Genomic DNA, 25,699 nt, shown 5'->3' with positions numbered 1-25,699 from the left:
TTTATTTTTATTCTTTAAAATATATATATACTTTTGATCACATCATCAGGCGACATATAATGTCTAGAAGGCTTGACACAGCAGTATGAGGAGAATGACTTACTGCGTCATCTTTATCGTAGCAATGAGTAGTGACCTGTCATCTATTTATGTCCCCTGGACCACATGGTCCTGCTCATCTCGGCCTAATGGGCCTCAGGGTCCCCTGACGGGTCCCTGGGGAGCCTTGTTGGCCTGTTGGAGGGACGCAGGCCGGAACTCTGAGGGGACCCCCGGGGGCTCTGTCATCCTCCTCCTCTTTTGCATCCACTGGTCTGCACGCCTCGCTTCACTGAACCGCTACAGAGCTCCTCTGTCTGTCTGTCTGTGTCTGTCTGTCTGTCTGTCTGTCTGTCTGTCTGTCTGTCTGTCTGTCTCTCTCCCTCTCCCTCTCTCTCCCCCTCCCTCCCCCCTCTCTCTCTCTCTCCCTCTCCCTCCACCCTCTCTCTCTCTCTCTCTCTCTCTCTCTCTCTCTCTCTCTCTCTCCCTCTCTCTCTCTCTCTCTCTCTCTCTCTCTCTCTCTCTCTCTCTCTCTCTCTCTCTCTCTCTCTCTCTCTCTCTCTCTCTCTCTCTCTCTCTCTCTTTCTCTCTCTCTCTCTCTGGTATTTGTCTCAACCAGCTGCAGAGGAAGGGATTGTCAACTGGGTGGCCATGCCTTCTTCTCCCCTCCATGTTGACTCCAGCTTGTGTGCATAAACCTGTCACTTGCCCCTTCAGAATCGGTAGCAATCTACCACTGCCTGACAGCTGTTGTATAATCTGAAATTCTCAGGGGGAAAACATGGATTTGGGTTAAATCATACGGTCGGTAGTTGTGTGGCATGTAATAGACGGGACATCAGCGCGGTTCCTTACACACTTGGGGAGTGGTCCCAAGAAAACTGAGGGAATAATGGCGGCGGAAAAACTGATAGATCTGAGAATCATCTGGGAGGTCCTCTTCCAAGATGGCGTCACGGTGGCAAACAAGGACGAGAAACCTTGGTACCTGTTCCCTGAGCTCCAGGGGGTGAGCCACCTGAAAGGACTCTGTTTCATGACATCCCTCAAACCACGGGCCTAGGGTCAAGGAATCCCGAACGAGTAGACCCAAGGAGTGGAGGAGCTACTAGGTGGGACCCCCTAGAAAGTGTGACCTTCCCTTTCCCTCATCTTCCTCAATAGACACCTTTTACCCCTTTTTCTTCTTATACTTCTCCATCCTCGCGGGCTCCTTCCCCTCCTGTTCTCGTCATCGTTCTTCTTGCTGAGTCAGTGATCACATAACCGTTGCCATGGTCCCCGGAGTGTTTGCGTCTGGGTTATGGCGGGCCACTGCGTAATGTGATTACCTTGTGATCGTTGTGTATTGATCTTGTCCTGTTATGAACGACTCGTGGAAGGACGGACCATTAGCCCCTGTGATTAAGGTCCAATAACAATTGGTAACGTCCCTGCTCGGCAAGTAAACTACATTATGTGTTTTATGAATTGCAGTTTAAGTATGTGCTTCCTTATTCTTTCGTTGAGGTTCCCGTTTACTTTCAATTGGTTAGAATTAGGGTCACTGCATATGCTACTTAAACGAAGTAATCAAAGCCTGAAAAAGCAGTTATGACACCATGTCGTAAGGAAAGTGAGTATTTAAACCATTTTGCACGAGTGTTACCTCAACCTAGGTACCTTGTACCTATAAAGGCATTAGTTAGTACCGTAGCTATAGGCTGGGCTCTTAGCAGTGAAGTGAGTTCAAACAGGGCCAGACATCCTACTCCACTGTGAGGTGACTCATTGGTGACACCTCAAACAGGCACTCCGGTTGTTTTTGTGGTGGAAATATTTACTAATACTTATTACCCTAATTCGGGAATGTTTGAAAAATGTTGTTTGAAAAATGTGTGGGATTGTGTTACAGACCCGAGGGCAGTACAAAAACCAATGACATGTAACACTAATCCAGTGCTGTCCTCAGTGTCTCGCAAATTAATGTCTAATGGCATCATTACATATCTTGACATATAGCCTGCGGATTCACAGGGTGTCTGTTTCATTAAACATGCAGAAACAAATAGAGAGTGAAGAACCGTCTTTTTTTCAAAATGGCATCGGTTCTTTCTGTGTAAACTGTGTGTCATACGTTGTCTGTGTACCTGACGATGATACGCATCCTGGTCTTATTTGCACGTAGACCAAACCCTCAGGGAAAAACACAAGACAAAAAAGGTTTTGTTACTGCCATCTGCTGGGACACAAAGGCTTATTCATATCCATATTTACCATATTAACAAGTGCTACCACAATGATCCATCGAGTAATGATCTACAGATGTGCTGGTATTAAAACAACAAATCTATAAATGGGGGGCTGGAAGGTGTGGAGGTTAGGGTGTTTGAATCCGGTTCAAAAGGTCCTGGGTTTGATCCTAAAATGTCCGTAGCTTACCTGTAAGCCTCCTTGGGTGAAAGCCCAAACCCCTGCCTGCTGCTTCATGACATGTATTCTAAAACCACTGCTTCGGGTTAAAACACTGTCGCTTTGGATAAAAGTGCCAAAATAGTCAAATAAATATAACGCAGTAGCTTATGGCTATAAGCCTAACACTGATTAAAAGGGGAATTGTACCTCATCTGATCAGTAGTGACCTGACGGGAGGCAGCAGCAGCTCCCTGGTTTCTGAATGCACCGGTGCATTCAGAAACCAACTTTCCACTCCTGCATGACTAAGCTGAGGCTAGGAAAATGTGAATCCAATTAAACCACACTCAGCTTTCTTTTCCCCCTGCGTGGTTGTGTGCATGCATGCATGTGTTTGTGTGAGTGTGTGTGTGTGTGTGTGTGTGTGTGTGTGTGTGTGTGTGTGTGTGTGTGTGTGTGTGTGTGTGTGTGTGTGTGTGTGTGTGTGTGTGTGTGTGTGTGTGCGCGCGCGTGCATATGTGTGTGTGTGTGTGCGTGTGTGTGCCTACACTGGCCGGTGCTGACTCCGGGGGAAGCGGTCCAGATGAGTACATGTGGCAGTCAGCACCTTGGTTCTGGCCTCTGGTCCTTTCCTCTCTCCTCGCCTGCTGGTAGCCAAACCTACTACTAGTGTTGTGAATGGGAGCTCCGACCTCTTCCGACTGCTCCTCCTCACTCTAAGCGAGCAACAGCTGGTTTGAGGAGCTCAGGGCTATTCCGCGGGTCCCCCTCCGCTTGTCTTGTTTTTGCCAAGTGATTCGTCAAGTGATTCCGTTTTTTTTTGCCGCCATCTCGCGACGCATCCCCCTCTCCCCCCCCCCCTCTCCTCTCCTCCCGTGACTGCGATGGAGTTGTGTCACTCGATCGACTTCATGGAGGTGTTGATTCAGAACGGCCAAGGTAGGATCTTTCATCAGGCGTCGGGGACAGTTCCCTCCTCTCACCAACAGGTGTCAGCACAGAGGTGCTTTGTGGGGGGCAGATAGGATAGAATAGGAACGCACGTGCGGCGGTTGTCGCGCTCTCAACCTCCATGGCTCTCCCGTCAGCAGACGAACCGTGTTTCTTCCTCCTCTTCTTCTTCTTGTTACTTCTTTGGGGAACTACTGTAGAGCTTTTTGGAGTTGAAGTATGTTCTCCCTCTGTAACCGTGTGGCTCTTTATGGGTCTGGTGTGATTTTGTTTTCCCAGAGCCAGCCTGTATTTACCCCGAGTGGTAAAACACTGTATTTAGAGAAGAGGACTTTCTCGTAATTTCTGTGTTTGTTGGAATGTCAGAGACCCGTTGGAGGCACACCAACCACATCGGTCCCTCCATCCTACGCTGTGTGCTGGGGTCTGGGTGGGGGGCCGGGAGGGGGGTGGGGTCTTGTTTCGCCGATTGCAGGCCCAGGGTGGGTGTGCGCTGGGGGAAGCCCCTGAGTGGTTGAAGCCATGCCTGGCTACACAGGAGCATTATGGGTAATTAGTTACAGTCCCAGCGGGGGGATTACAGTTTCCACGTGGGCGTTAGGGGGGGGGGGTAGGACAGTACGGCGTGCATCTGTTTTGGGGCTGGGGGGGGGGGGGGGGGGGATAGAGTGTATATAGACCGCTGTAGTTGGCTGGAATACAGATGTTGCCTGACATCTGGCTGTGTGTTTTCTTTGAGCAATCCAACGGAACCAAGTCACTAAATAAAACAAAAATGATTGCAGTGTGTATATTAACCAAGAGTCGAGTGCACGTGTGCCAGAGAACGAAGGTCGAAAAGGTTGAAAAAGGCATTTCATTCGTTCAGACGCACTGAAATGTCGAATTCATTAGGGGTCTCACGCTGAAGGCCAGAACACTTGAGAGCTGTTTCCATGATCAACGGGTTATTATGGTATTAGTCTGATGACGGTCCTTCAGAAAGATCAAAAATTCCTCCGCCTCTCCCAACTTTCACAGAGAAGCCTTTGTGCGGCTGGTTGGCACATCCCTGTTCTCCTCTCTTTGTCCCTGTGCCGTTAAGAGAGAGGGAGAAGGTCTCTCCTGGTGTGTTCACGGTCCCCTGAACATGGAGCCCGGCCAGGGGCCCTCGTCAGGAACCGACCTGACCCACGATGGCTCTCCGTATAGTTTCCACTGCGGAAAAAAATACGCAATTTAGACCAAGGACTCGCCAGACTGTGGTGATTTCCCAGCCTCCAAGCCTCTCCTCTCTCTTTCTCTCTCTCTCTCTGTCTCTCTCTCTCTCTCTCTCTCTCTCTCTCTCTCTCTCTCCCTCTCTCTCTCTCTCTCTCTCTCCCCCCCCCCTCTCTCTCTCTCTCTCCCACCCTCTCTCTCTTCCCATTTTTTGCCTTTTTTCCATCTTTCCCAGCACGCCCCCCTGGTTTTCCTCTGCATGTCCTCTGGTCCTCTGAGTGCTCTGCGGCTGTGTGTCTGCTATCTGGTATACTGGGTTCAAAGCCCTCCTCTAGGATGGATCTGCGCTGCTGCTGCTGCTGCCGTCCCAGACGCCCGGAAGGTAGGTCCACGGCTCGGGTCCCGTCATCACTCTCCATGTTGGTTGATCGGTGTCCTGGATGCTTTTGAGTCATCGGTGACTGCCCTTTGAGGGACACCTGATTGGTTCCCATGGTGACGAATGCCGCCCGGGGCCGATGCCACGCCCCCGTCTCAGTGTATCTTGCTTTGGCCCCGAGGGAGGTCCCTGAGACAGGACAGACACATTTCTGTCATTCCTCAGCTTGCACTGTGATGCTTTTTAGGTTGTGCGTCTTTGGTTGAACCGGTCCCCGACTTTTAGCTTAATAGCCTTTAGCTCGGTTGGCTCCCACTTAGCCTTCGAAATGGCTACTTGTGGAGGCAGATTTCTTTTTAATTCTCCAGAAATTAGGGGGATATAGGAGAGTGCGGGACGAGAACCAAGCGCCTGGGAATGATTGGGTGAATTCAGGCCATGCAAGGTTTACAGTAGTAGTGGGCACCCAGACAAGGAGGGCTGGAACCACTTTGTTCAACACAAATGGGGAGTCTTTTCTCTCTCTCTCTCTCTCTCTCTCTCTCTCTCTCTCTCTCTCTCTCTCTCTCTCCTGCTCACTGTAACTAATTGTAAATGGTGCTATGGGGGGCTTGGCGGACATTTTGAAATGGAGCTAACGGTAGCGTGATGGATTCTAACATGGCTGACATTGGCATCACCTTTTTAGCCCGGTCAACTTTGTGATAACGCTTTAAATTATAAATGTAAATGATTTTACTTAATATTCAAAAACTAGTAGTACTATTGTTGTGTTGATTTAGTACTGTATAACTTGTTGTGTCTCCACCAGGTGGTACCCAGATGTCTTTGTGATTCATTGCACTCATTTGCCTCATTAATTCCATTGCGGAATACGATATTTGAATGTCTGTTCAGGGTTTACACAAGGACAGAAATACTGCTTTGGGCTCTCGTGGTGGAATAGACTGACCGGAGTCGACCTGAATGTAACGTTGAGGTCTATTTTTACTTTTTATGGCAGTTGGTCAGCGCGTGGCAGCGTGTTGCGAACGGTGTAACAATGGCGGCGTCCTGGGTGTTGGGTTACTGCATGACTGTCCTCTACTGTGCTTTATGTCAACTTATTCAGACTCTTTTTCTCTCTTCTTTTTTTTTTAAAAACCGGCTCAACTCGTATTCCTACAACAGCGTCGCACTTTTAATCTGTTTGCCATTATCAAGTCCATGATTTACATACTCCTGTTGGCAGCTTGTAGTGTAATCAGGTGCTATGTCTTGGTCAGGGAGAGGACATAACTCAATGTCAAACAATTACAAGCAAGCACGCCCTGAATGAAGGCATGAGTCAGGACCTTAAAGAGCTATAGGTAATCATTAATAAACATAGTTTTACGTGACTATTGCGTCAAGGAAAGAATAGCCGGTCATTACTCGAAAGTTCAAGACAAACAGTGTCGAATCCTCCTGGGCACCGTGGGTGCGACTTGTCGCTTCAACGATCTTTTGAGTTGTGAGTTTCCTGGTCATTCTCATAACAATGGCAATGACAGAAAATAATGCTTGAGGCCATCTAAACGGCAGAGCGACATTAACCTTCACAGTAGTTGAGATTTGGTTGGTGGTAAACCAACCCCTCCCTTCGCCACCGCTCCACAATTAAGTGTTCTGGGAAGATCTTGGGGCGCCATTCACTGCGTCCAAGCATAAGGAAGTAATTGGCGTTTAGCAGAAGAGAAAGCGAATTTCCATAATAAACCAACTGATCTGAACTCACTCATGGCTTCCCAGATAAATCACAGAGAGAGCATGGGACTGGACCTGGACCAGCCTAGACCATGGACTTGGTAGTACTCATGAAACAAGTGGAAAATAACAGAGAGGGGCTTTCTCATGGGGAAGAAATAATCATCGGTGGAGCAATGAATGCTTTACTGTCTGGCGTGTTTTATGGTGTTTCTCAATTGTTGTCGTGTTAATCCAGGCCTCCTTATCACTGACTGACTCCAGTGTGTGTAGGTGTGGCTCCACGTGTGTGTTTGTTACCACACAATTTAGACTGGTGCATTATTGAGCATACTTCAGCTCCGACTGACAGCCTTAGTGGGACAGGCAGCAGTCCTGTAATGGGAGACCAGTGGAACCAGCCTCACTGCACCAGGAAGCAACATTATGTTTAAAGCCAAGTCAGGGCCAAGCAGTCTGTCTGCGCTCCAAACTTAGCGCTGAACCGGAAGGTATACTCGCACTGTAATAAATAACACTCACAGTATTGGTGAGAAACTGTTAAGAGAGAGTTAGTCGACAGAGGGAGGGAGGGAGGGACAGGAGAGCTCAGCCCCTCTTGCCGGAGCTGTGAGTCACAGGGAACAAGAGAAGGAGGGAGGGAGAGAGGGAGGGAGGGAGGGAGGGAGGGAGGGAACAGCTCTCTTTCATTCTGCTTCCAATCGCAAAAAGTCGCCGGCACTTGGCCTTGCTGCTCCAGGATGCCACCACACCCCTAGCGCCGGCCACTCCTCCCACTAACCCCACCCACCTCCCACTGCTCTCTCCCTCCACTCCCCCTTCACCTTTCACCCCCTCCTCCACCCTCCCCCCCACCCCCACCCTCCCCACCCTCCCACCTGCCTGCCGCGGCCGAGTGCTGTCACTCTGTCCCAGGCCCGATGCCGGTTAGCCCCCCAGGACCTGTGTTCCCCGCCCTGGTGGTGGTGGGACACATCTTAACGCTTATCGCCGTCTGGCAGTGGAGGCAACGCAAGAAGGAAGGTAAGGGAAACGCGGTCGCGGGAAAACCACCGGTACGGCTGCTGCTGCTGTTGTGACGCGGTGGAGCGGCGGACTGCTCTGTTTACTTCTGCCGATCCGCTGGTGTCTGCGCGTCGTCCGTCCTTGACTGGGAGTGGGAAAGGAAAGGGAGTTGTTTCTTGAGTTAGATTCTCCGTAGCGTAGACCGAGGCTTGCCTGTTGTATGTCTAGAAACTTTTCCCGAAGCATTCTCTCTCTCTCGCTCTCCGTCGCCCTCGCTCTCTCGCTCGCTCTCTCTCTCTCTCTTGTGTGTGCGCAGCTCTCTGTTCTTTGCCTGGTGCGCTCCTCTCGTTTCTCTTCCCCACTCCCCCTCGCTCTCTCTCTGTTTTTTTTTCCTGTCTGGGTTTCCTGTTGGGTGGGAGCGTCAGGGTTTAACCCTGTCGGTGCCGGGTGTAACCTGATGACTCTGGAGTATAGGAGCTGAAGTATTCCTGGCTCCTCAGCGGTTTCAAAACCCCATCTTTGAATCACCCTTCAGCATGGCCTGGCTTTGGGTTAGCACGTCCTCAAAGCAAACTTCAGTGACAGTTGGAGAAGTTTCACTTTCTTGTTCCCTTTAATTGCACTTATTTGAATTAAGCAGTAGCCTTTAGCATGCTTCACAACTTGTTTGAAGTTGAATTGTGTCACTTGTGTCTTTCGGAGAGCCTGTTTAGCAGAATTCTTCTCTCCAACCCAACACTTCAAGTATAGCATCATATTTTCTTCTTTACCGGTTGCCAAGTTCTAAAAGCAAAGCGAGAGACCAAGGGAATCTCTGCGTTCTCAGATGGGCCTGAGGTTACCTTAAACGTTTGTGTCGCCTTACATCAGACACTCCTCATTTTTCTGTTGACAGTTTGACATGATCGAGGCGTCTGGAGTTCCTACCAGACACACCCTTATTCAAATGACAGGACACCTGGGGAGAGTGTACAGGTGTGCAGAGTGGGGGGGTAATGAAAACTTGTTTTAACCCAAGGTTTTTTACAACGACAATCTCGTTGAATCACTTCATACTACAAGAAAAGCGTGTCTCTTGTGAATCTTGCGACATGTTTGTTTTTAGTCTGCACACTTTAAGGGCCTTGACTTTCTCTTCTGGGAAGGGGCCAGTAGATAACGATATCCTGAACACCATTAGTCAACTGTTTTCTGCGGTTTCCAAAGGTTTTAAAGGTGGAGGACAGCATTCCTAACCATGACTGTTTGTTTTTGTTAGGGTAACCTGGTCGAGCTAACTTGTTTAATGGCTTCCATCGATGGCGGCTGTCAATTGCTTGACTGGCGTGATGACAGGTCTAATGGATGTACTGTTCCACCGGTCTGGTCCGTCTCTCATAGGCTGTACTGGGAGCTGTACTTCCTGTTTCAGGAAACATTTACCAGTCCATAGGGACGAGGATTCCTTACAGTGACTCTGCAGGTTTTTCTTATGGTCAGAGGAGGATGATTCGGCAGAATGTTGGCATAGAAAAAGGGTATTTGATAGGGGCGGTCAGGTAGAAGAGACTCATAAAAGTCTGTCTGTGCCGATGATGATGCAGGGCAATGGAAACACTTAATAGACAAATGGATCCGACCGGAATGGATTATTGCAACCGTTTAAAGGGCTACAGCAGTAAAAGCTAAAAAAAAAGAAGAAAATCTGTGCAGGTTTGTTGGATTGATTTGGAGCATCCGCTTACAACTGCAGTTTGGTGCAGAGAAAATGTCACACAAGCTCTCAGTCATAACAGAACCTAATAATTGTCTCCTGTTTCATACAATTGTTAACGAGCTTGCATTACATATTGCGTCGGTAGATATATATAAATATATATAGATATAAAAAGAGTGAGAGATATACAATGGCTGCCAGGGAGAGAGAGATAGGTTGACTGCTGCGGAACAGCAACGGCAATCCAAACAAGGCTGCATGCAATCTTCTGTCAACAGACGTGGATTTGCATGTGAAAAGACTGACGTTCAGCGCAGCGCAGGGTTTGTCCCAGGCCCGGTACAAAGGTAACCAGCAACGTTCAACAGCAGCTTATGCTTCGCTAGAGACCTGGCTGCGCTGTATTGCGGTGTTATGCAACAAGGGACATTTGCTGCCGCAGCTGATCATCTGACATGACATTTGACATTAGCGTTGATTTTTTCCAGTAAACACACAAATAGAATGGCGGCCGGGATCTGGGCGCAGGTCGATATTACGAGCACTGACGTAGCGCAGACACACACACACACACACACACACACACAAAGGTCGGCCAAGAGGGTGGGCAGAGGACTTTGGTGTGTGCGGACGACAAGGTGCCTTTGGGGCTCTTGCTGGCGCGTGGGAAGCCCACGAGGAAGTGGGTGAAGGGGAATGACCCCTCAGCCAAGGTTTAAAAAAAGCCCCAGCAAATGTCTTCGGAGCCACCCAGCACCACCGCCACACACGAAGCGGAGGCGCAGAGAGATCGTTCAACACTGTATACGGTGGGGGGTGGGGTCAGTGTATCCTGGATACGGCCATAACAAACCCCGCCGTCTGGGAAGTCAATGCCATAGGTCTCGACGTTATCCTCGGGCAGATTAGGGGAAGACTGAGTCTGTCTGCGCATGCACGCATCACACTTCACACCTCCCAGACCAAGGTCTAAGTTAGGGGAGACAAACTGTTAATGTCTCTGTGATTACAGAGAAGAACTAGGGACTGAAGATGTCGTTAGTTCAGGAAGATGTCCTCCACTGTTTAAGTTGGAAGGGGAATCCTCCACCAAGAGTTATGGCAGGCTTGGTCTTTTGTTTGGTAATGGTTGTATAAAGCTTACCCCTATTCCGGCAGTTTGTTTGATTAATAGTTTATCCAGGCGTGCCCGTTTGATAAAACAAACATTTCGTTCCAGCCCTGTCTAAAGGGTTATCCAGGCTTATAAACTTAAATCAGTCTGCAAAAAACTATTAGAAGCTACTACTCCTCTTATCCATCGAGAAAGACACGCCCATGACCGCATCAAACGCGTGGAACACAATGGGAGACAACAGGAGAACCGGGTTCTGCCAGAGTGGGCACGGGATCGAACCTGCGCTCATTGTGTTCTGTTGTGTCTCCGTTCAGTGATTCTCTTCCCTGTGCCACACACTGGGACAGCCTCTAGCTGTAGAATAGTTGTGTGGAGAAGTGAAAGAACGCCCGTTAGAAAGAGAAAACATAAGCAACAGATGTGTTCCTCAAATTCCCCCAAACAAAGATCTCTATTTTTGTTTGGGGGAATTTCAGGAACACATCTCTAGCAACCAATGCTAACTTCTTCGTCACATTCCCACCAACAAAGATAGAGGGCCTTAGCAACCAAGGCTAACATGTTCCTCTAATTCACAGCAACCACAAGCCGTTTCAGGCGTCGGGTGCTCACCACCTGTCAGGTTAATTCTTGCTAGCCCTGTTGCGTAGCTACAGTAGCACCAGTGTTTATAATAGGGCCACACTGCACAGGTGCAGGCTTATCTTTAATGATCACCCTTCTCATGTTTCATAATGTGATTTATAATTTAGAGTGGCGTGTCTTTTCTCAATTCAATTGGCCCATGGTCTTCCAGCGCCATTAATTGCATAGTCTAAAATCGTGATCTTTGCATTGAGTTCCTCGTTTGGAGTTACATATGCATATCATTTTTTTTTTTTAATTGCCTCAGCTAAATAGGTGTGAGGTACTTCCTCAAGGGTAAAATGCCTTAAATCCCTGGTGAATGTTAAACATTTCAACTATGGCATGTAAGTAAATGCTTTTTTTCGACGAACAGTGCAACTCCAGCTGTTGAATGGAAAGTCTTCACACACGCGACCGTATAACCAACAAGGCACCGCCCACTTCTGTGTGTAGGGAGTAGGCGCGGACGGACTGGTGTAGCGCTCTAAAATGTGAAATATTCAAATTAAACCTCAAACTTGCCGGACTAGGTGCGTGAGTTTAGAAAGTTACGTGTAGGTACACTTTCCAAATGATTGCACCCGCGTGCTGGGGAGTTTGGAGGCAAGGCAGTCATTACGGCGTCGTACTAAAATAGAGACCGTGCGCGTGGAGTCTACAGCCCCGTAGCGTGACCGCCTGTCTCGCCTGGACGCTACCGGGACATGTCCTTCAGACCGGGGGTTTCAATGTCCCCTACGGTGACGCGGTTTCTGGCAATTACCCGAAAACAATAGTGAAAGGGAGTAAATCCACTGTAGTACAAAGAATGACGTGGGCAGGGCTTAGCAGCAGAGCGACTCTGGAAGATTTTTTTTACTCTGCAATCTGATTCGACTCTCCCCGGTTTGTTTTTACTATCGCTCCGGTTGACTTCATGTCGCTCGAATAGAGGCAGGGGGAGAGACCCAAAGTGTTGAGCTCTGAGGTGAGGTCCGCCACAACAACACGTTGTGTGCTAGTGGGCGTTTTACCGGACCCGCGCGCCGCCGTGCTCTTGTTTCGCACGCGATGGCCGAAGTTAAAGACATTCCTGGTGATGCCTCGTCTTCTCCTTGGTACGGCGCCCAGATCGAGTGGGGGGTCACCCACCACCACGGCCGGTCCAATTACATTCACGAGATGCGCTGTGAAGACGTCGGTTCCCACCTGTACAGCCGCATGTGTTGCGCAGGTAAGCAGCTCGAACGCCGATTTGCCTACAGTCCGCGGCACGAGCGCCCATACATCAGCGCGAGCGTGTATAGGTCAGCAGCGCGCGCTTTCTATCAAGGCGCTGCTCCTTGTAATAGGAGGAGCTGCGCGGAACAGGGGGAGGTGACGCCAGGACATTAACCCGTCGCAAGCCGCTGTTATCATATCTCATTAATTATATGTTGACAACTCTGTTGTTGTGAATGGAGTGAATCATTATTATGAAGTGCGTCTTCAGAGAAGGGAGAGAAGGCGATTATTAATCAGCTATAATTGTATTGGCTCATTTCGATGCCAGGTATAACATATTTTTATTTTATGTGTGTGATGTCTATTTCTTGTATTGTATGTTTTTAAATGGACCTTGAGTCTAATAATAAAATGATGATGATGATGATGATGATGATGATGATGATGATGATATTAGTAGCCTGATGGTCAATCGAGCAATCATAATTTTTTTGATAATTATGTAAAATGTTCTGATAATTCAGTGTCATTTTAAAAATAGGCTCATGAAAGAGATGGATCACAATGCGTTGTTTTCTCACTGCTCTTAGAAATCTTTTCTGAAGTAGATCCATTGTGTTAAAAATAGCTACGGAAAGGAGGAGGAATGTGTCTTGAGAAATCTCTTAAACTTTTTATTTGTAAAAACAGGAAGTTTATTGTGGTGCGTAAACTGGGTTGGGTTTTCTCAGAGTTGGCCGAAAGTAGTTTTCCCTTCCTTTCTAGATTCCCGAGCGCCCTTATTTCCACACCACTGAGAACCATAAATAACGAACTGATGGCTTCCCCGCGCTTCTGTATGTTTTGGTATGTTGTCATGGAAACGGCTCTTCAACATCAGTCCTACTTCGGGACGGTCCTGTTAACCCTCAATCCCCTCTCAAACTGCACACCTGTGGCATACATTGAATTCAGGCTTAATTAGACCCTATCTATAAAACAAACATCCCAATAGATATTCGAGAAATCTATCCTACATTTCTTCGGACTCACACATTTTAATTATATCCCTAATTAACTAATTAAACGGTCAATGTTTACGTTTCTGCCTGTGGGGACTGCTTTCCCCCCTAGAGGGCGACATAGACGGCGCTCTTCACACGGTGTTTTGGCTTCAGTTCATCGATTGGCTCTTTCGACGCACACACATCTGAGACGCACATTTTCCCGGCATTTCAGCACTCGTAAAAATGGTCCTGAAAGACCACGCGATGGAAAGTACAGTTTTATCTTTTTGTGTGTGTGTGTGTGTGTGTGTGTGTGTGTGTGTGTGTGTGTGTGTGTGTGTGTGTGTGTGTGTGTGTGTGTGTGTGTGTGTGTGTGTGTGTGTGCGCGTAATATATCCCATGTGGTGTTTACATACTTTGCACAGCGCTTCCAATTTAGTCTTTCAGCAGACTGTGTGTTTCTCAGTTAATTGTTCTCATCTGTGTTTTAGTGATGGGTGTGAACCGAACGGAGATAAGACCACAGACGCAGTTCACTGCGCCTTAGCCCAATGAGGCAGTCAGACTGCCTCTGTTAAATAGAATAAGCAACTTAATCAATAAGAGTAAAAAATAATAATGTCTCAGTGCCAGGGCATCTTTTTCAGTATAATACTTGCACAATGTGTTCGAACATTTCCCAAATTCAAAACAGCAGAAACTGAAAAAAAAAACCCGCAAATGTTTTATTTGAAAGTGAATTCAGGGAGACAGGTCCATGGAGCATGTCTCTCCCGCATTCCTCCCCTGCCCGCTTGGATCTGCCCCCTCCTGGCCCACAGGCCTGCCGTGCATCGCCTGGCTCAGCCCCCAGCCCCTGACACAGACATATTTACTACCATCCCTCCCTCTATCCCCTCTGGCTATCCATTCTCCCAACCTGTTCAATCCCCTCCACCCCCTTCCACCCTTTCCATTGCTCCGTCTCTTCTATACTGCGTCTCTCCATCCCTTCCATCTTTTCTATCAGTCCATCTCCAACCTTTCCATCCTTCCACCCTTCAATCCCTCCATCTCTTCTCTCCGTCCCTTTCTCCACTCTTTCCCTCCCTCCCTCCCTCCCTCCCTCCCTCCCTCCCTCCCTCCCTCCATCCATCCCTTCCATCTCTTCTATCAGTCCATCTCTCCACTCTTTCCCTCCCTCCCTCCCTCCCTCCCTCCCTCCCTCCCTCGACCCTTCCATCTCTCCGTCTCTTCTATCAGTCCATCTCTCCACTCTTTCCCTCCCTCCCTCCCTCCCTCCCTCCCTTGACCCTTCCATCTCTCCGTCTCTTCTATCAGTCCATCCCTCCACTCTTTCCCTCCCTCCCTCCCTCCCTCCCTCCCTCCCTCGACCCTTCCATCTCTCCGTCTCTTCCCTCCGTGCGTCTCTATCGTCCTCAACCTCTTCTAATCCACCCCAACTCTCCCCCCCCCTTCCATGTCGCCTATCTCTCCATCCCTCTACCCCTCTCATCCACCCATTCCCCCACCCCTCCTCCATCATAAACCAGAGCCCGGCGTGTGGGTGGAGGAGCTCTCCTCGTCCAGCATTCCTCCCCTCCTCTAATGGAGCCCAGCGGCTGCTTCCCACATGCTGCCTCTTGCTCGGGGTCCCGGCAGGAATGAAGGTGGCGGTGGAGGTGGTGTGGGGGGGGGTGGGTGGGGTTGGGTATGGCAGCGCTATCTCAAGCGGAGGGCGGGGTTGGAGGTGTGTGGACGGGTGGATGAATGGGTGGATGTACACCCTGAGCAGGAATGCACATAAACTGACATCCTCATCGCCCCCCCCCCCCCTCTCACGCCTGAGCTGTCACCATAAACATCTCCCTGTCTTTGGGTTTCATAACTCGGGAGGAGAGAACAGACGGACACACACACACACGCACACGCACACACACTCACACACACTGCAGCCCCCCCACCGCCTGCTCCTAGTTTGCTGTTCTGACAGGGAGGCTGTTACAACCTGTCTGTCGTCAGTGCTTTTCACCAACACACTGTAATGTGTGGATGATGGCTAGATGGATTGTGATGTGGGCTTTGCGTGTTTGTTGTGAAGCAGATGTTGGTTGGAAGAGACATTTTGAACCTTCACGGGCTTGAATCGACACTCATTTAAATCATCGTGGCATTTCTTCACCCTACAGAATATTAAACAGTGAAAGATTATTTCGGTTGTAAGTTAAAACAACCTCTTTTTTGATTTGATATGAAACAAAAATGTGTGCTTTTTTGAATAAATATATTTTTGGATTGATGCTACATAAGAAACACCCATGTAAAACACATACAACAAAAACAACTATGCATAAAAACCTGCAAAAAAAAAGTGTTTTCATGTTACTAGGGGAAGCTTACCTTACTCCAGTGTAGGGCGTCAGTGGCAGAGCATGCATCCAGAGACGGGCAGATTTGTTATCTCGCTACATGCCCCAGCAAGCTGCCACCTCCTGAGGAATCCTCTCCCTCCTATCTCCCTGTCAGAGTCTCCTTTGAACGGAGGAGATATACTAGCACGAAGGTGGACCGTGACACCGGTATTCAAGATGTAACACACCAGTGCTGCTGCATGAGGTTTGGGTGGCCGGGGCTAGGGAATCCAGGGCGCTTGGCTGTAGGCCTTGAACTGTAGTGCAGCAAATAGTTCTGCACACATGTTGACTTGATGATTAGGGAGAACTACTGAGAATTGTTTGTTGATTGATTTAGAGGTCATTCCTTGCAGTGGGTTATTCGCTGTTTTCAGAACATGTGAATTTGCGTGTGACAAGGCAGACACAAAAGCACACAGTCTTAATTGTATTTGATACTCACAAAAAAAATTGTCAAGTTTGAAAGTGGCTTTCAAACTTGAAAGCCACTTTCAAGTTTGATCTGATATTGCCAGTTGGTTCTTTATGGCTGACTGTTTTTAAAAGAACTCCTTGTTTCAAGATTGATTCGAGCGAACGATCCCTGCGATGAATATCTTTCCCAGTAACTTTAACAACACATTTCAACCCCAGATTCTTGGGCAATAAACCATCTTGTGCTGATCCAAGATGGCGCACACCCATTAACTGAGAATCTGCAAACCCCATCTTTTACCAGTCTTCCACACCTGTTCTCAGAACTCAAAGGTTGTTTTCATTCTTTTTAATCAACCATTTCACACAGCGTTTTCATTAAGCACCTTTTAAATGTCCCCATGCTCTCTGTGGCAGGTTTACATTCTGTAGGTTTTGTGAGGTTAACCTTTCGTACTTCCTGAACCGCTCTCCTCCCCGACGCCGAGGGAAAGAGTGGGAAAAGCAGGCGATTCTCTCTAATTGCGGCTAATTGGTGAAAGGAGCTTTTGAAACTCTTGATTGGCACATGTGGTTCAGGCGCCCAAGCACTTTGATTCCTCCATTGATGCCAGATTGTGATTGCCCGTATCCTGCTGTTGGGTTTTGAGAGAACAGGCGTTCTCATTCAGAGGGCTGTTTGATCCGCCACCACAGAGCTGCTGGCCTGGTTTGAACGTGTCTCAGTCAAAGCCAGACTAGGGTCCAGGCAGACTGATTAAAGTTCTGCTGCCCCGAAGCTGGTAAGACCATGGTTAGTTGTAACTGTGTGTGTGTGTGTGTGTGTGTGTGTGTGTGTGTGTGTGTGTGTGTGTGTGTGTGTGTGTGTGTGTGTGTGTGTGTGTGTGTGTGTGTGTGTGTGTGTGTGTGTGTGTGTGTGTGCAGCACTGGAGGGAGAATCCTCTATCTGCTTTCTTTCCCTCTCTCTCTCTCTCTCTCATTCTGTCTTTTCTTAGCTCTCACTTACTCACTCAATCAAATCTCTCTCTCTCTCTCTCTGTCTCTCTGTCTCTCTGTCTCTCTGTCTCTCTGTCTCTCTCTCTCTCTCTCTCTCTCTCTCTCTCTCTCTCTCTCTCTCTCTCTCTCTCTCTCTGTATCTCTCTCTGTATCTCTCTCTCCGTCTCAACAGACCACTGTGGGGTAATTGACAGCTTCTGACATCGTAGCCTGAGGGAATACATTTTGTGCGAGTTGGTGAAAAGGGAGGAGAGGAGGGAGGGGGCTGGGGTGGGGGTGGTGGTGGGGGGGGGGGGGGGGTGGAGAAACAGAAAAACGATTAGTTTTTTTCAGAGGAGCAAATGGAGCGAGAGGGGAAAAAGAAAAGAGAAGAAGAAAATGGGAGTTGGACAGAGTGACACCTAAGCAGGACATGCTACCCTCCCACTTAGACACATGCCCCGCCACTGTTTAGCAGCAGCAGCAGCAGCAGAGCTGGTGGGGTGGTGTTAGAGAAGAAGGAGCCCTCGTCCCACTGCAGCAGACAGGCGTGTGTTGTGACCCCGTAGCCCGTTAGCTCTGTGCGTAGCGCGCTGGGGCCATGGCCATGCAGGAGCACTACAGGGCCTACTCCACCGACAGCATGAACAGCGACTCAGTGTACACCGACGAACCCTACCAGGGGAGGCTCAGGTCCATGGATCACAGGAAAGGTTAGCGTGGGTGTGGACGTGCAGGGGTGTGTGGGTGTGGGTGTTTTAGGGTGGGGGTGTGTGTGACAAGGTCTTTCGGGAGTGTCCCGTAATGAGATGTCTTCTGGTCTTGACCGCTGCCAAGGTTGTACTTTGGTTTGTTTGATTGCTTTGGTTTGTGTGATCGCAGATTGTGTTGTTTCAGTTTCCTTTAGAAACCTCCACAATGCACCGGTGATCAGGCTAGCGTTTGCCGTCGCATTAACGCTCGCTTAAAGGGGATGTCTTCAGGGTTCTGATGATGTCAAGTCAGTTCTAATGATCTCATGTAGATTCTGATGTGTCTTGCGGGTTCTGAAGATGTCAAGTAAGTTCCGATGATGCCACGTAGGTTCTGATGAAGTCGTGTAAGTTCTGAGGATGTTGTGCAGGTTCTGATGGTTTCATGTAGGTTCTGATGATGTCATGTAGGTTCTGATATGTCGAGCTGGTTCAGATGCTGTCCTGTGAGTTCTGATGATGTCACGTCGGTTCTGATGATGTCATGCAGGTTCTGATGAAGTCTTGTTCGGTTCCGATGTTGTCACGTAGGACCTGATGCGTCGTGCAGGTTCCGATACTGTCTGTTAATGCCTGAAGGACTTCCAAGATCGCTGCCTCCCGGTTACCAGATCTGCCCCGCCCCCTGCTGTTTACTGCCTCTCCCTGCGGCCACTCCTAATTACCAGACAGAAACACACAATCCCAAATAGCCTGTTGCAATATTGTGCTTTCATGTGGGTTTGGTTATGTGGCTCAGCTTCATATTTTGTTTGATTAGGAATACTTTTGTGTCAAAGAGGCAAACAACACTTTAAAATAATAATTAGATAATCATAGTCTCATTTATTTTTTTCAACACTTTTCTTCATGAAGCCGCTGACAGCCAAAAGGTCACAGAGCTCTGTATTAATATCCTGCAGCCAAGGTGCAGGTAGACAGCCGAGAACCCCTCCTTCCTCATCATCTCACCTCCTCTCTGGTCTTCGGCTGAGCTCGAGACATGTAGGACCCATTAACCACTCTAGTCTGTGATGCTGCGGGCTGCAGAAGCCTGCCTGAACCACGATGCATGCTGGGTAATGGGAGTGGGGTGTGTCCTTGACATTTGCTACATGCAGAATCCCCCCCCCCCCCCCCCCCCCCCCCAGACGTGACATAACAGGCTTAGGAGCGGAGAGGTTGTGTGTCCACGTACTCACTTTTATGTATATATACTTAACAACATGCAAGGCAGGAATGTGTGCTGGGCTAGGGGTGTTTAGACTACAAAGCCGAAAGGTATTGGGTTCAATCCCCATTGTCCAACATCCTACTTGCAGGCAGCCTTCAACAAGATCCCATAACACCCCAACCTCTGCCTCAAGGACCTGTATCGGACTTCACCGTAAGGCGCGGGTGAAGGGTGAAAGCGTCGCCGTCATGCCTGAATACTAAACCAGCATCCTCAACAGCACCCGTATGTCATTATCCCCCGACATCTGGTCCAATCAGAGAGCTGCTCAACTCGCGGCCATAGCAACCGAAGAGCAACTGTATAAATAGTAATTTCTCGCCTTTAATTATATTCGACTTCCCCTTTTCCTCTGGTAGTCTGCAGGCCGGGTCTCTGAGTCACTGGGGATTCCACCCTGAAATGGGCGTCGGCTCTTGGGACGGTACTTCTTCCTCGTTTTTCTCGTTCCTCTTGCTGAGATCCGAGCACTGCCTCTCATGTCATATCAAACTATTTTTCCGAAACGTTTTAATGCTTCAACCATTGCAATCCTGGCATCTTTGTCTCAAGTGCCCCTCGTGATCTCATTGGCTCTAACTGTTTCCTTTTGCTAGGCGTACCCGTTACGCTGAGTCGTGTATATACTGTATGTCACGTGGTGATTGACAGATCCCTCCCAACCTTCCTATAGGCGGCCAGGGGCCTTATTCACCCAGCGGCCATCTTGGTTCCAATTTGGGTCTAAACACTAGCAGGGTGATGGAACTGGGTGCTTGTGAAGAATAAAGTTGGCTGGCGGGTTGATAAGGCCCCTTATTGAGCTCCAACTGATGCCTCGAGACATCAGTTGGGATAACCTTTTGAACACAGTGCGATTGCGATGCACCGACTTATCAGGGTTCATGCGGCACATTGAAAGTGTTGACAGACTAGACCATGACAGATCCATTGCCGGGCTTATCAACTCCATGAAATCAAAGCAAGGTGGAACTTGTTGCAGCTAGGCATACCTGACAGTGAAGGTCTTCTCGCTCGCCCTATATCTTCTTCTTTTTTTTTCATCCTATATCTTTACGAGTACCCTGAAGGGACGACCCACTTGTCAGCCCCCTCACTTTATTTTTGTTTGAAAAATCGTTTAAAAAATATATATTATGCGTTGGCACAGGTTAGGATTTGGCGGAATAGTTTCCTCTTCTCTCTTCGTAAGCAAAAATACAAAAAACAACGAACAGAGGCGTCGTGTTTTGCTGAATAAGATCTTCGCCATAAGATTGGTTGGTTATGGGAAGAGTGAGCTTGGCTTTAACCATTGTTTTCCCCTCTCTCTCTCTCTCTCTCCCTCTCTCTCTCTCTCTCCCTCCCTCTCTCTCTGTTCTGCAGATGAACGGGACCGGGTTCAGAAGAAGACCTTCACAAAATGGGTCAACAAACACTTGATGAAGGTAAGGACACAAATGTATTCATAATGTTTTCATGCATGACATTATTGAGTCAAAGGTAAACGTCTCCTACAGCCTTCAATTACGACTAATTATCAACTGTCTTTCCGTGAAAATAAGGAAATAAACCTCGACATGCCATTCTCATATTCTCGTTTTGCAGCTCTAGTGTAAGGAATGTTTAATAGACACGCCTTCATGTAACTGTTAGCCAGGTGACTCACAGGATATCTCTTTATTGATTTCATACCCTTGGGCCTAGACTATGAAAAATAACCAATATATGTACGACACATAAATAAATGCAAACAGGGAGCCCAGGAAGAGCGCGTACCGTATTGGCTTAGTCCTGATCGCAGCAACCCGGGTTTGATTCCTGCCCGGGGTCATTTGCTGCATGTCCTTTCCTCTGTCTCCCATACCTTCCTCTCTAACTCACCTCTATAATAAAAAAATAAAGCATAAAAATGCAACAAAAATAAATAAATATACAAACGCACGCCTTTCTACATGCATGCCGTCAAACGGTGTCCACCCTTTGTGGAAAAGAACAACAAGCATAGCGTCCATGTTTACCGTTGACGTGCACGAGATGTGAGTCACACACACCTGGCCTGGCCTGGCTTGGGTTAGCATCTCCCAAAACAAACAGACACACACACACACACACACACACACACACACACACACACACACACACACACACACACACACACACACACACATCCGCCTAGTCTGGTCTAGATTGGGAGCCGTTCATGGGGCTTAGTATTCACATCTGGACCCAGCCCCCCAACCCCCCCCACCCCCCAGCTCCAGGTTGGGCTCCGGGGCCTCCGGGTTCTGATAGAGAGAACAGGAGGATTCAGTGTTCACAAACTCAGCCTGGGGGGCGGCTTGTGATAGTTAATTTGTGTAATTTGTAGTTTTCGGCTCAAATGGAACACTTCCTGGTTCCCATGATTCATTGGAAAGGTTTGGGTAGCAGATGAAGTTAGATGAACACATTTGAGTTACATTCAGGTTATATTTGTGTGTTGTGTTAGGGGTGGTTATATTTAGTTGTAGTTTTTAGAGATGGTTAGGTATTAGATTAGAGATGGTTAAGTTTAGCTACTTCGGTTAGGTTGGAGATGGTTAGTATTAGTAAGTTTACTTAGGTTCTGTCATATTAAATACCCGAATCAGAAATAATTGACGCGCCCTGAGGGGAAATGGGTTAACAAAGTACACAACCTAACGTAGCTTTTAATATCAGTTGACCTATCGAGGGCTGGTAAATGAAGTAGAAAGCCATATTTCTTGGCAGTGACTCAACAAAAACACAGACCCCTAAAGGATATCTTGTGGTCTTTGAAGGTGTGATGTGAGTGATGCGAGTACCGTGCTACGGTGAACACCGTTGGCCTGCGGCAGTTGGCGCACACGGTGGCCATGTTCTTTAGCACACCGCTGAAGTCTGTCGGCCCAGAGAGGAATTCCCGGGCCGACACACAGGGGAGTCGCTGTGGACGTCCTTCTCAGCCGCTAGACCGGGCTTTGTCCTCGCTTGTTATTCTGTTCATTGTCCGGAAATCCTACCCCCCTGTGCGTCCGTGGCAGACCGCTCAGAGTTCTGGCTCGCCCTCAAAAGGCTGTTTGGGTTCAGCGTCGGAACGAGGTCCTGCCGTGCTGCTGTAGCGTCTGGTCGGCGGGCACAAGCCGCTCCCGCAGTCGGCCATTTTAAAAAAAACCACCCCCTTTAGCCTTGATGTTCTTCGAACAACCCTCGTAAAAGAGACTCACAAAAATTGTCAAAAATTGTTGTGCTTTTCTTTATTTTATTATCTACTTTGTACTTGTCTTTCTATAATCAATCCCCGATGTTGGGTTTCCAAGATCCAAGATCAATATCAGATAGCATGAGGCTGAACATTTTGAAACGGCAGTCCATATTTGTAAATCATTTTAGAAAATGTTTTACAATTTAATGCATTTAAAAAATTTTAAGGATTCGAATACAGCCACTTTACTATTGAGTCATGTACATAGCTTACGAATCAAACATATGGTAATAAATATAGTGCACATTGGTGGTGTTTATTGGCTTCACCAATATCTGGTCAAACTTCTTCTTTATGCATCCATCAAACCGGAGTGTCTGTTGCCTGGTTCCTATTTCGCCCCGTGTACCTCATCCTCTGGCAACAACCAAAAAGAATGTTCTGTCTCCACTCACCGTCCTCTCATTATTCTCTCCACCTTTCATCCTCCTCTCTCTCTACCCTGTATCTCCCGCTATCCTCTCCACATTCATCTTCCTCACTATCTCTCTCTCTCTCTCTCTCTCTCTCTCTCTCTCTCTCTCTCTCTCTCTCTCTCTCTCTCTCTCTCTCTCTCTCTCTCTCTCTCTCTCTCTCTCTCTCTCTCTCTCTCTCTCTCTCTCTCTCTCTCACTCAACCTTTCATCCTCCTCTCTCTCTCAACATCCAACTTCCTATCTCTCTGTCTACATGCTTCATCTTCCTCTCTGTCTCCGCCATTCGTCTTTCTCTCTCTCTATCCTTCATCTTCTTCTCTCTCACTCTCTCTCTCTCTCCACCCTTCATCTTCCTCTCTCTCTCTCCACCCTTCATCTTCCTCTCTCTCTATATCCTTCATCTTCCCCTCTCTCACTCTCTCTCTCCACACCTCATCTCTCTCTCCCACCAGCACTGGAAAGTGGAGGTAGGTGCTTCGGTCAAGCACGCCAGTTCTTCTGAGTGCTGAGTGTACCCCCCCTAACCCCCCACACACAAACACCCCATCCCTTCTCTGCATGAACCCCCCCCCCCCCCCCCGACTTGTCCCCTCGTGTTTGACCCCTGACCCCTCTAACCTTCTTGATCATAGAAGCCTGTGTTTTTTGTCCTTTTTTTCCTGATGTGTTGTGTTCCAGGACAGTTGGTGGTTCGGTAATGATCGTGAATTACTGACCGATATGAATGTGAAATATGTTAAATAACTTCAGTGCTGTGTAGTAATGGGCTGCACTTGAACGATTACGACTATATTTGTAACCCCAACCCAAGTGGCCGTGATCAGTGTTAACCTAAAGTGAATCAAAGTTTCAGTCAAATAACCCCACTAAAGTTATCTATCTACATTACCACCATTAGTACAAAAAATATGCATAAAATGCTACTATGTTAATACCAATTTCAGGGAACCTTAATGACATTAATATTTGTGTAGAAGATGATCTTCTTTTCATAGTTTCAAGTGAAGAACTGGTTTATTATATACACAGCACATGTCAATTCTACCTCTGTAAGTTTTGAGTGTGGTTGCTTTGTTTGGTGCTTCCTGGCCTCGATAGTTGATAATAACACATCTCCCAGACAGACCCCTCTGACAGTAGTCTAACACCACCTCATGTGTTTGGTTAGGCATTTTCCCCTGTGTTACTCTGTTTCTTTTTGTTGGATGAACCAGTGTTTTCAGAAAAGACGGTTTCTGGGCTTTGTGTAAAGTTTTGTGTGATAGTCTAAAGTATGGAACGTTCAGAACCGACAAAGTGAACAAGGATTTCAGTATTCTTGCCCCATAACATCTATATATTGTGTATTCTTCACCTTTTTTATTTGTATCCGTATAATGTTTACAAGCAGAAATAAATATATAAAAAACATCATATGTATTTACATGAACTAAAACAATTTTGACTAGTGAAAGTCATATACCTGCAATCTATCCTATAGCTCCTATTGCCTTGTACAATATTTATAACTAATTTGTCGCCACCCATACGCTCTGCAATTGTTTGAAGTCAGCATGGGAACAGAAAATCAGTTGGGGTTCAGAAAAAGAGCGGGAAAAAGTTTAACCGATGGCTCCCCTTCTGTCCTCAGGCCCAGAGACACATCACAGACCTCTATGAAGACCTCCGCGATGGACACAACCTCATCTCCCTGCTGGAGGTGCTCTCTGGGGAGACCCTGGTAAGATCACCCTGACCTGTGACCTGTGACCCTTTACCTGCTAGGGGGCGTGGCCTGGTTCGACCTGCTTCAACCCAACCGCCACCCTCTGCTCCCTTTGTTTCTATCGTCCTCCTCTCTCCTCTTCCTCTTCTCTCGTCTCCCGACTCCTCTCCCCTCACCCAACTGACGTCATTTGCAATTTTTTTGTGAACATGCCATTTGTTCATTATCTTTCTTTGTCATTGTGACTTTTTCTAATACGCTTCAACTGCTGTTACCTGTTGACTTCCTGTGTAACATAGCGCAAACCTGTTGGCTTTTCCTGTTAACACTGCCTTGCATGCCTCAGATCAGATTTTTGCAGCGGACAAATTCTAGATTTTCCTTTCTCGATACCCCTTTACCTTTACTTTGAGCTCACCTTGTGGTTGACAACCTCCATAGCCCCTAAAAATACTAATTTCCATTAATTAATTTTCTGTTTCCTAAGATTATAATTACTTAGATTCCCCGTTGTTCTTTTCTATCTAACCCCTGTTTGCTGACCTTTGAACTCTCCCCCCCCCCTCCCTCCCCCCTCTGCCTCTGCCTCTCTTTTCTTGCGATGCCCTTGCCTCGGTAGCCGCGGCAACGCGACCTTGCGAGGAACGTGCGGTTGGTGAGTGGCGCCCGGACAGGCCGCCTCTTCGGGCGTGGCATGTGTCACCCCCCGCCAGGTGGCTGCCAGATAGTGCATGATGTCACTTCCTCCCCCCCCCCCCCCCCACCGCCCCCCTCTCTCTCTATCTGTGCCATCCTTCACCTGCCTCCCTTTCTCCATTCGACCGATGCGACTTCGCCGCGGAACGGTCCCCTATTGGTCGGTTAGAGGTCACATGGTCTGGTGTACCTCGGTAGTTAGTCCTGTGTTGGTTATGTACAGGTCCTTTGATTTTAGCTGTTGTTTTAATGTTGTTATATAGACGTTTAATATGAACTCATTTTGCAGTTAAAATTAAAATAAAAGAGGCATAATCTTTTAGGATCAACTTTTCAACTTAGCACATCTGGGATCGGCATCTCTATGAGACAATAATATTGCAGCTCATACTATTGCAAGGCATCGGCTTGCTTATAGATTCTGGCAGCATTTGCATGGATTGATTATGTTTGAGTACAGGTTGGAGTGTGTATCTTAAATACCATCGTATAGGTCATAGTGATTCTGTGGCTGTCGTACGTAAATCAGACGCATCGTTAGACGCAAACAGCTTGGCTTCAGGGGTCTGC

At 47.9% G+C, this 25,699-nt stretch overlaps 1 protein-coding gene across 15 annotated transcripts in view; it reads left to right on the top strand.

Annotated features, from left to right (window-relative positions):
* pleca (plectin a) overlaps window positions 1–25,699 on the top strand; it is a 101,909-nt gene that overhangs the window by 35,432 nt on the left and 40,778 nt on the right. For 4 of the 15 annotated variants that reach the window (XM_030346858.1, XM_030346856.1, XM_030346866.1 and 1 more), the window contains 3 exons: window positions 20,432–20,493; window positions 23,181–23,195; window positions 24,359–24,448. In XM_030346858.1, the coding sequence (XP_030202718.1) occupies window positions 20,432–20,493; window positions 23,181–23,195; window positions 24,359–24,448 (167 nt within the window). Of the gene's footprint in view, window positions 1–7,568; window positions 7,709–11,428; window positions 12,344–17,443; window positions 17,815–20,431; window positions 20,494–23,180; window positions 23,196–24,358; window positions 24,449–25,699 lie in introns of those variants that run through there. The other 11 variants (XM_030346872.1, XM_030346857.1, XM_030346868.1 and 8 more) reach the window with 7 other exon arrangements.

The sequence above is a fragment of the Gadus morhua genome, chromosome 22 (assembly GCF_902167405.1).
Source record: "Gadus morhua chromosome 22, gadMor3.0, whole genome shotgun sequence".
Taxonomy (NCBI): domain Eukaryota; kingdom Metazoa; phylum Chordata; class Actinopteri; order Gadiformes; family Gadidae; genus Gadus; species Gadus morhua.
This window is presented reverse-complemented; position numbering and strand designations above follow the sequence as displayed.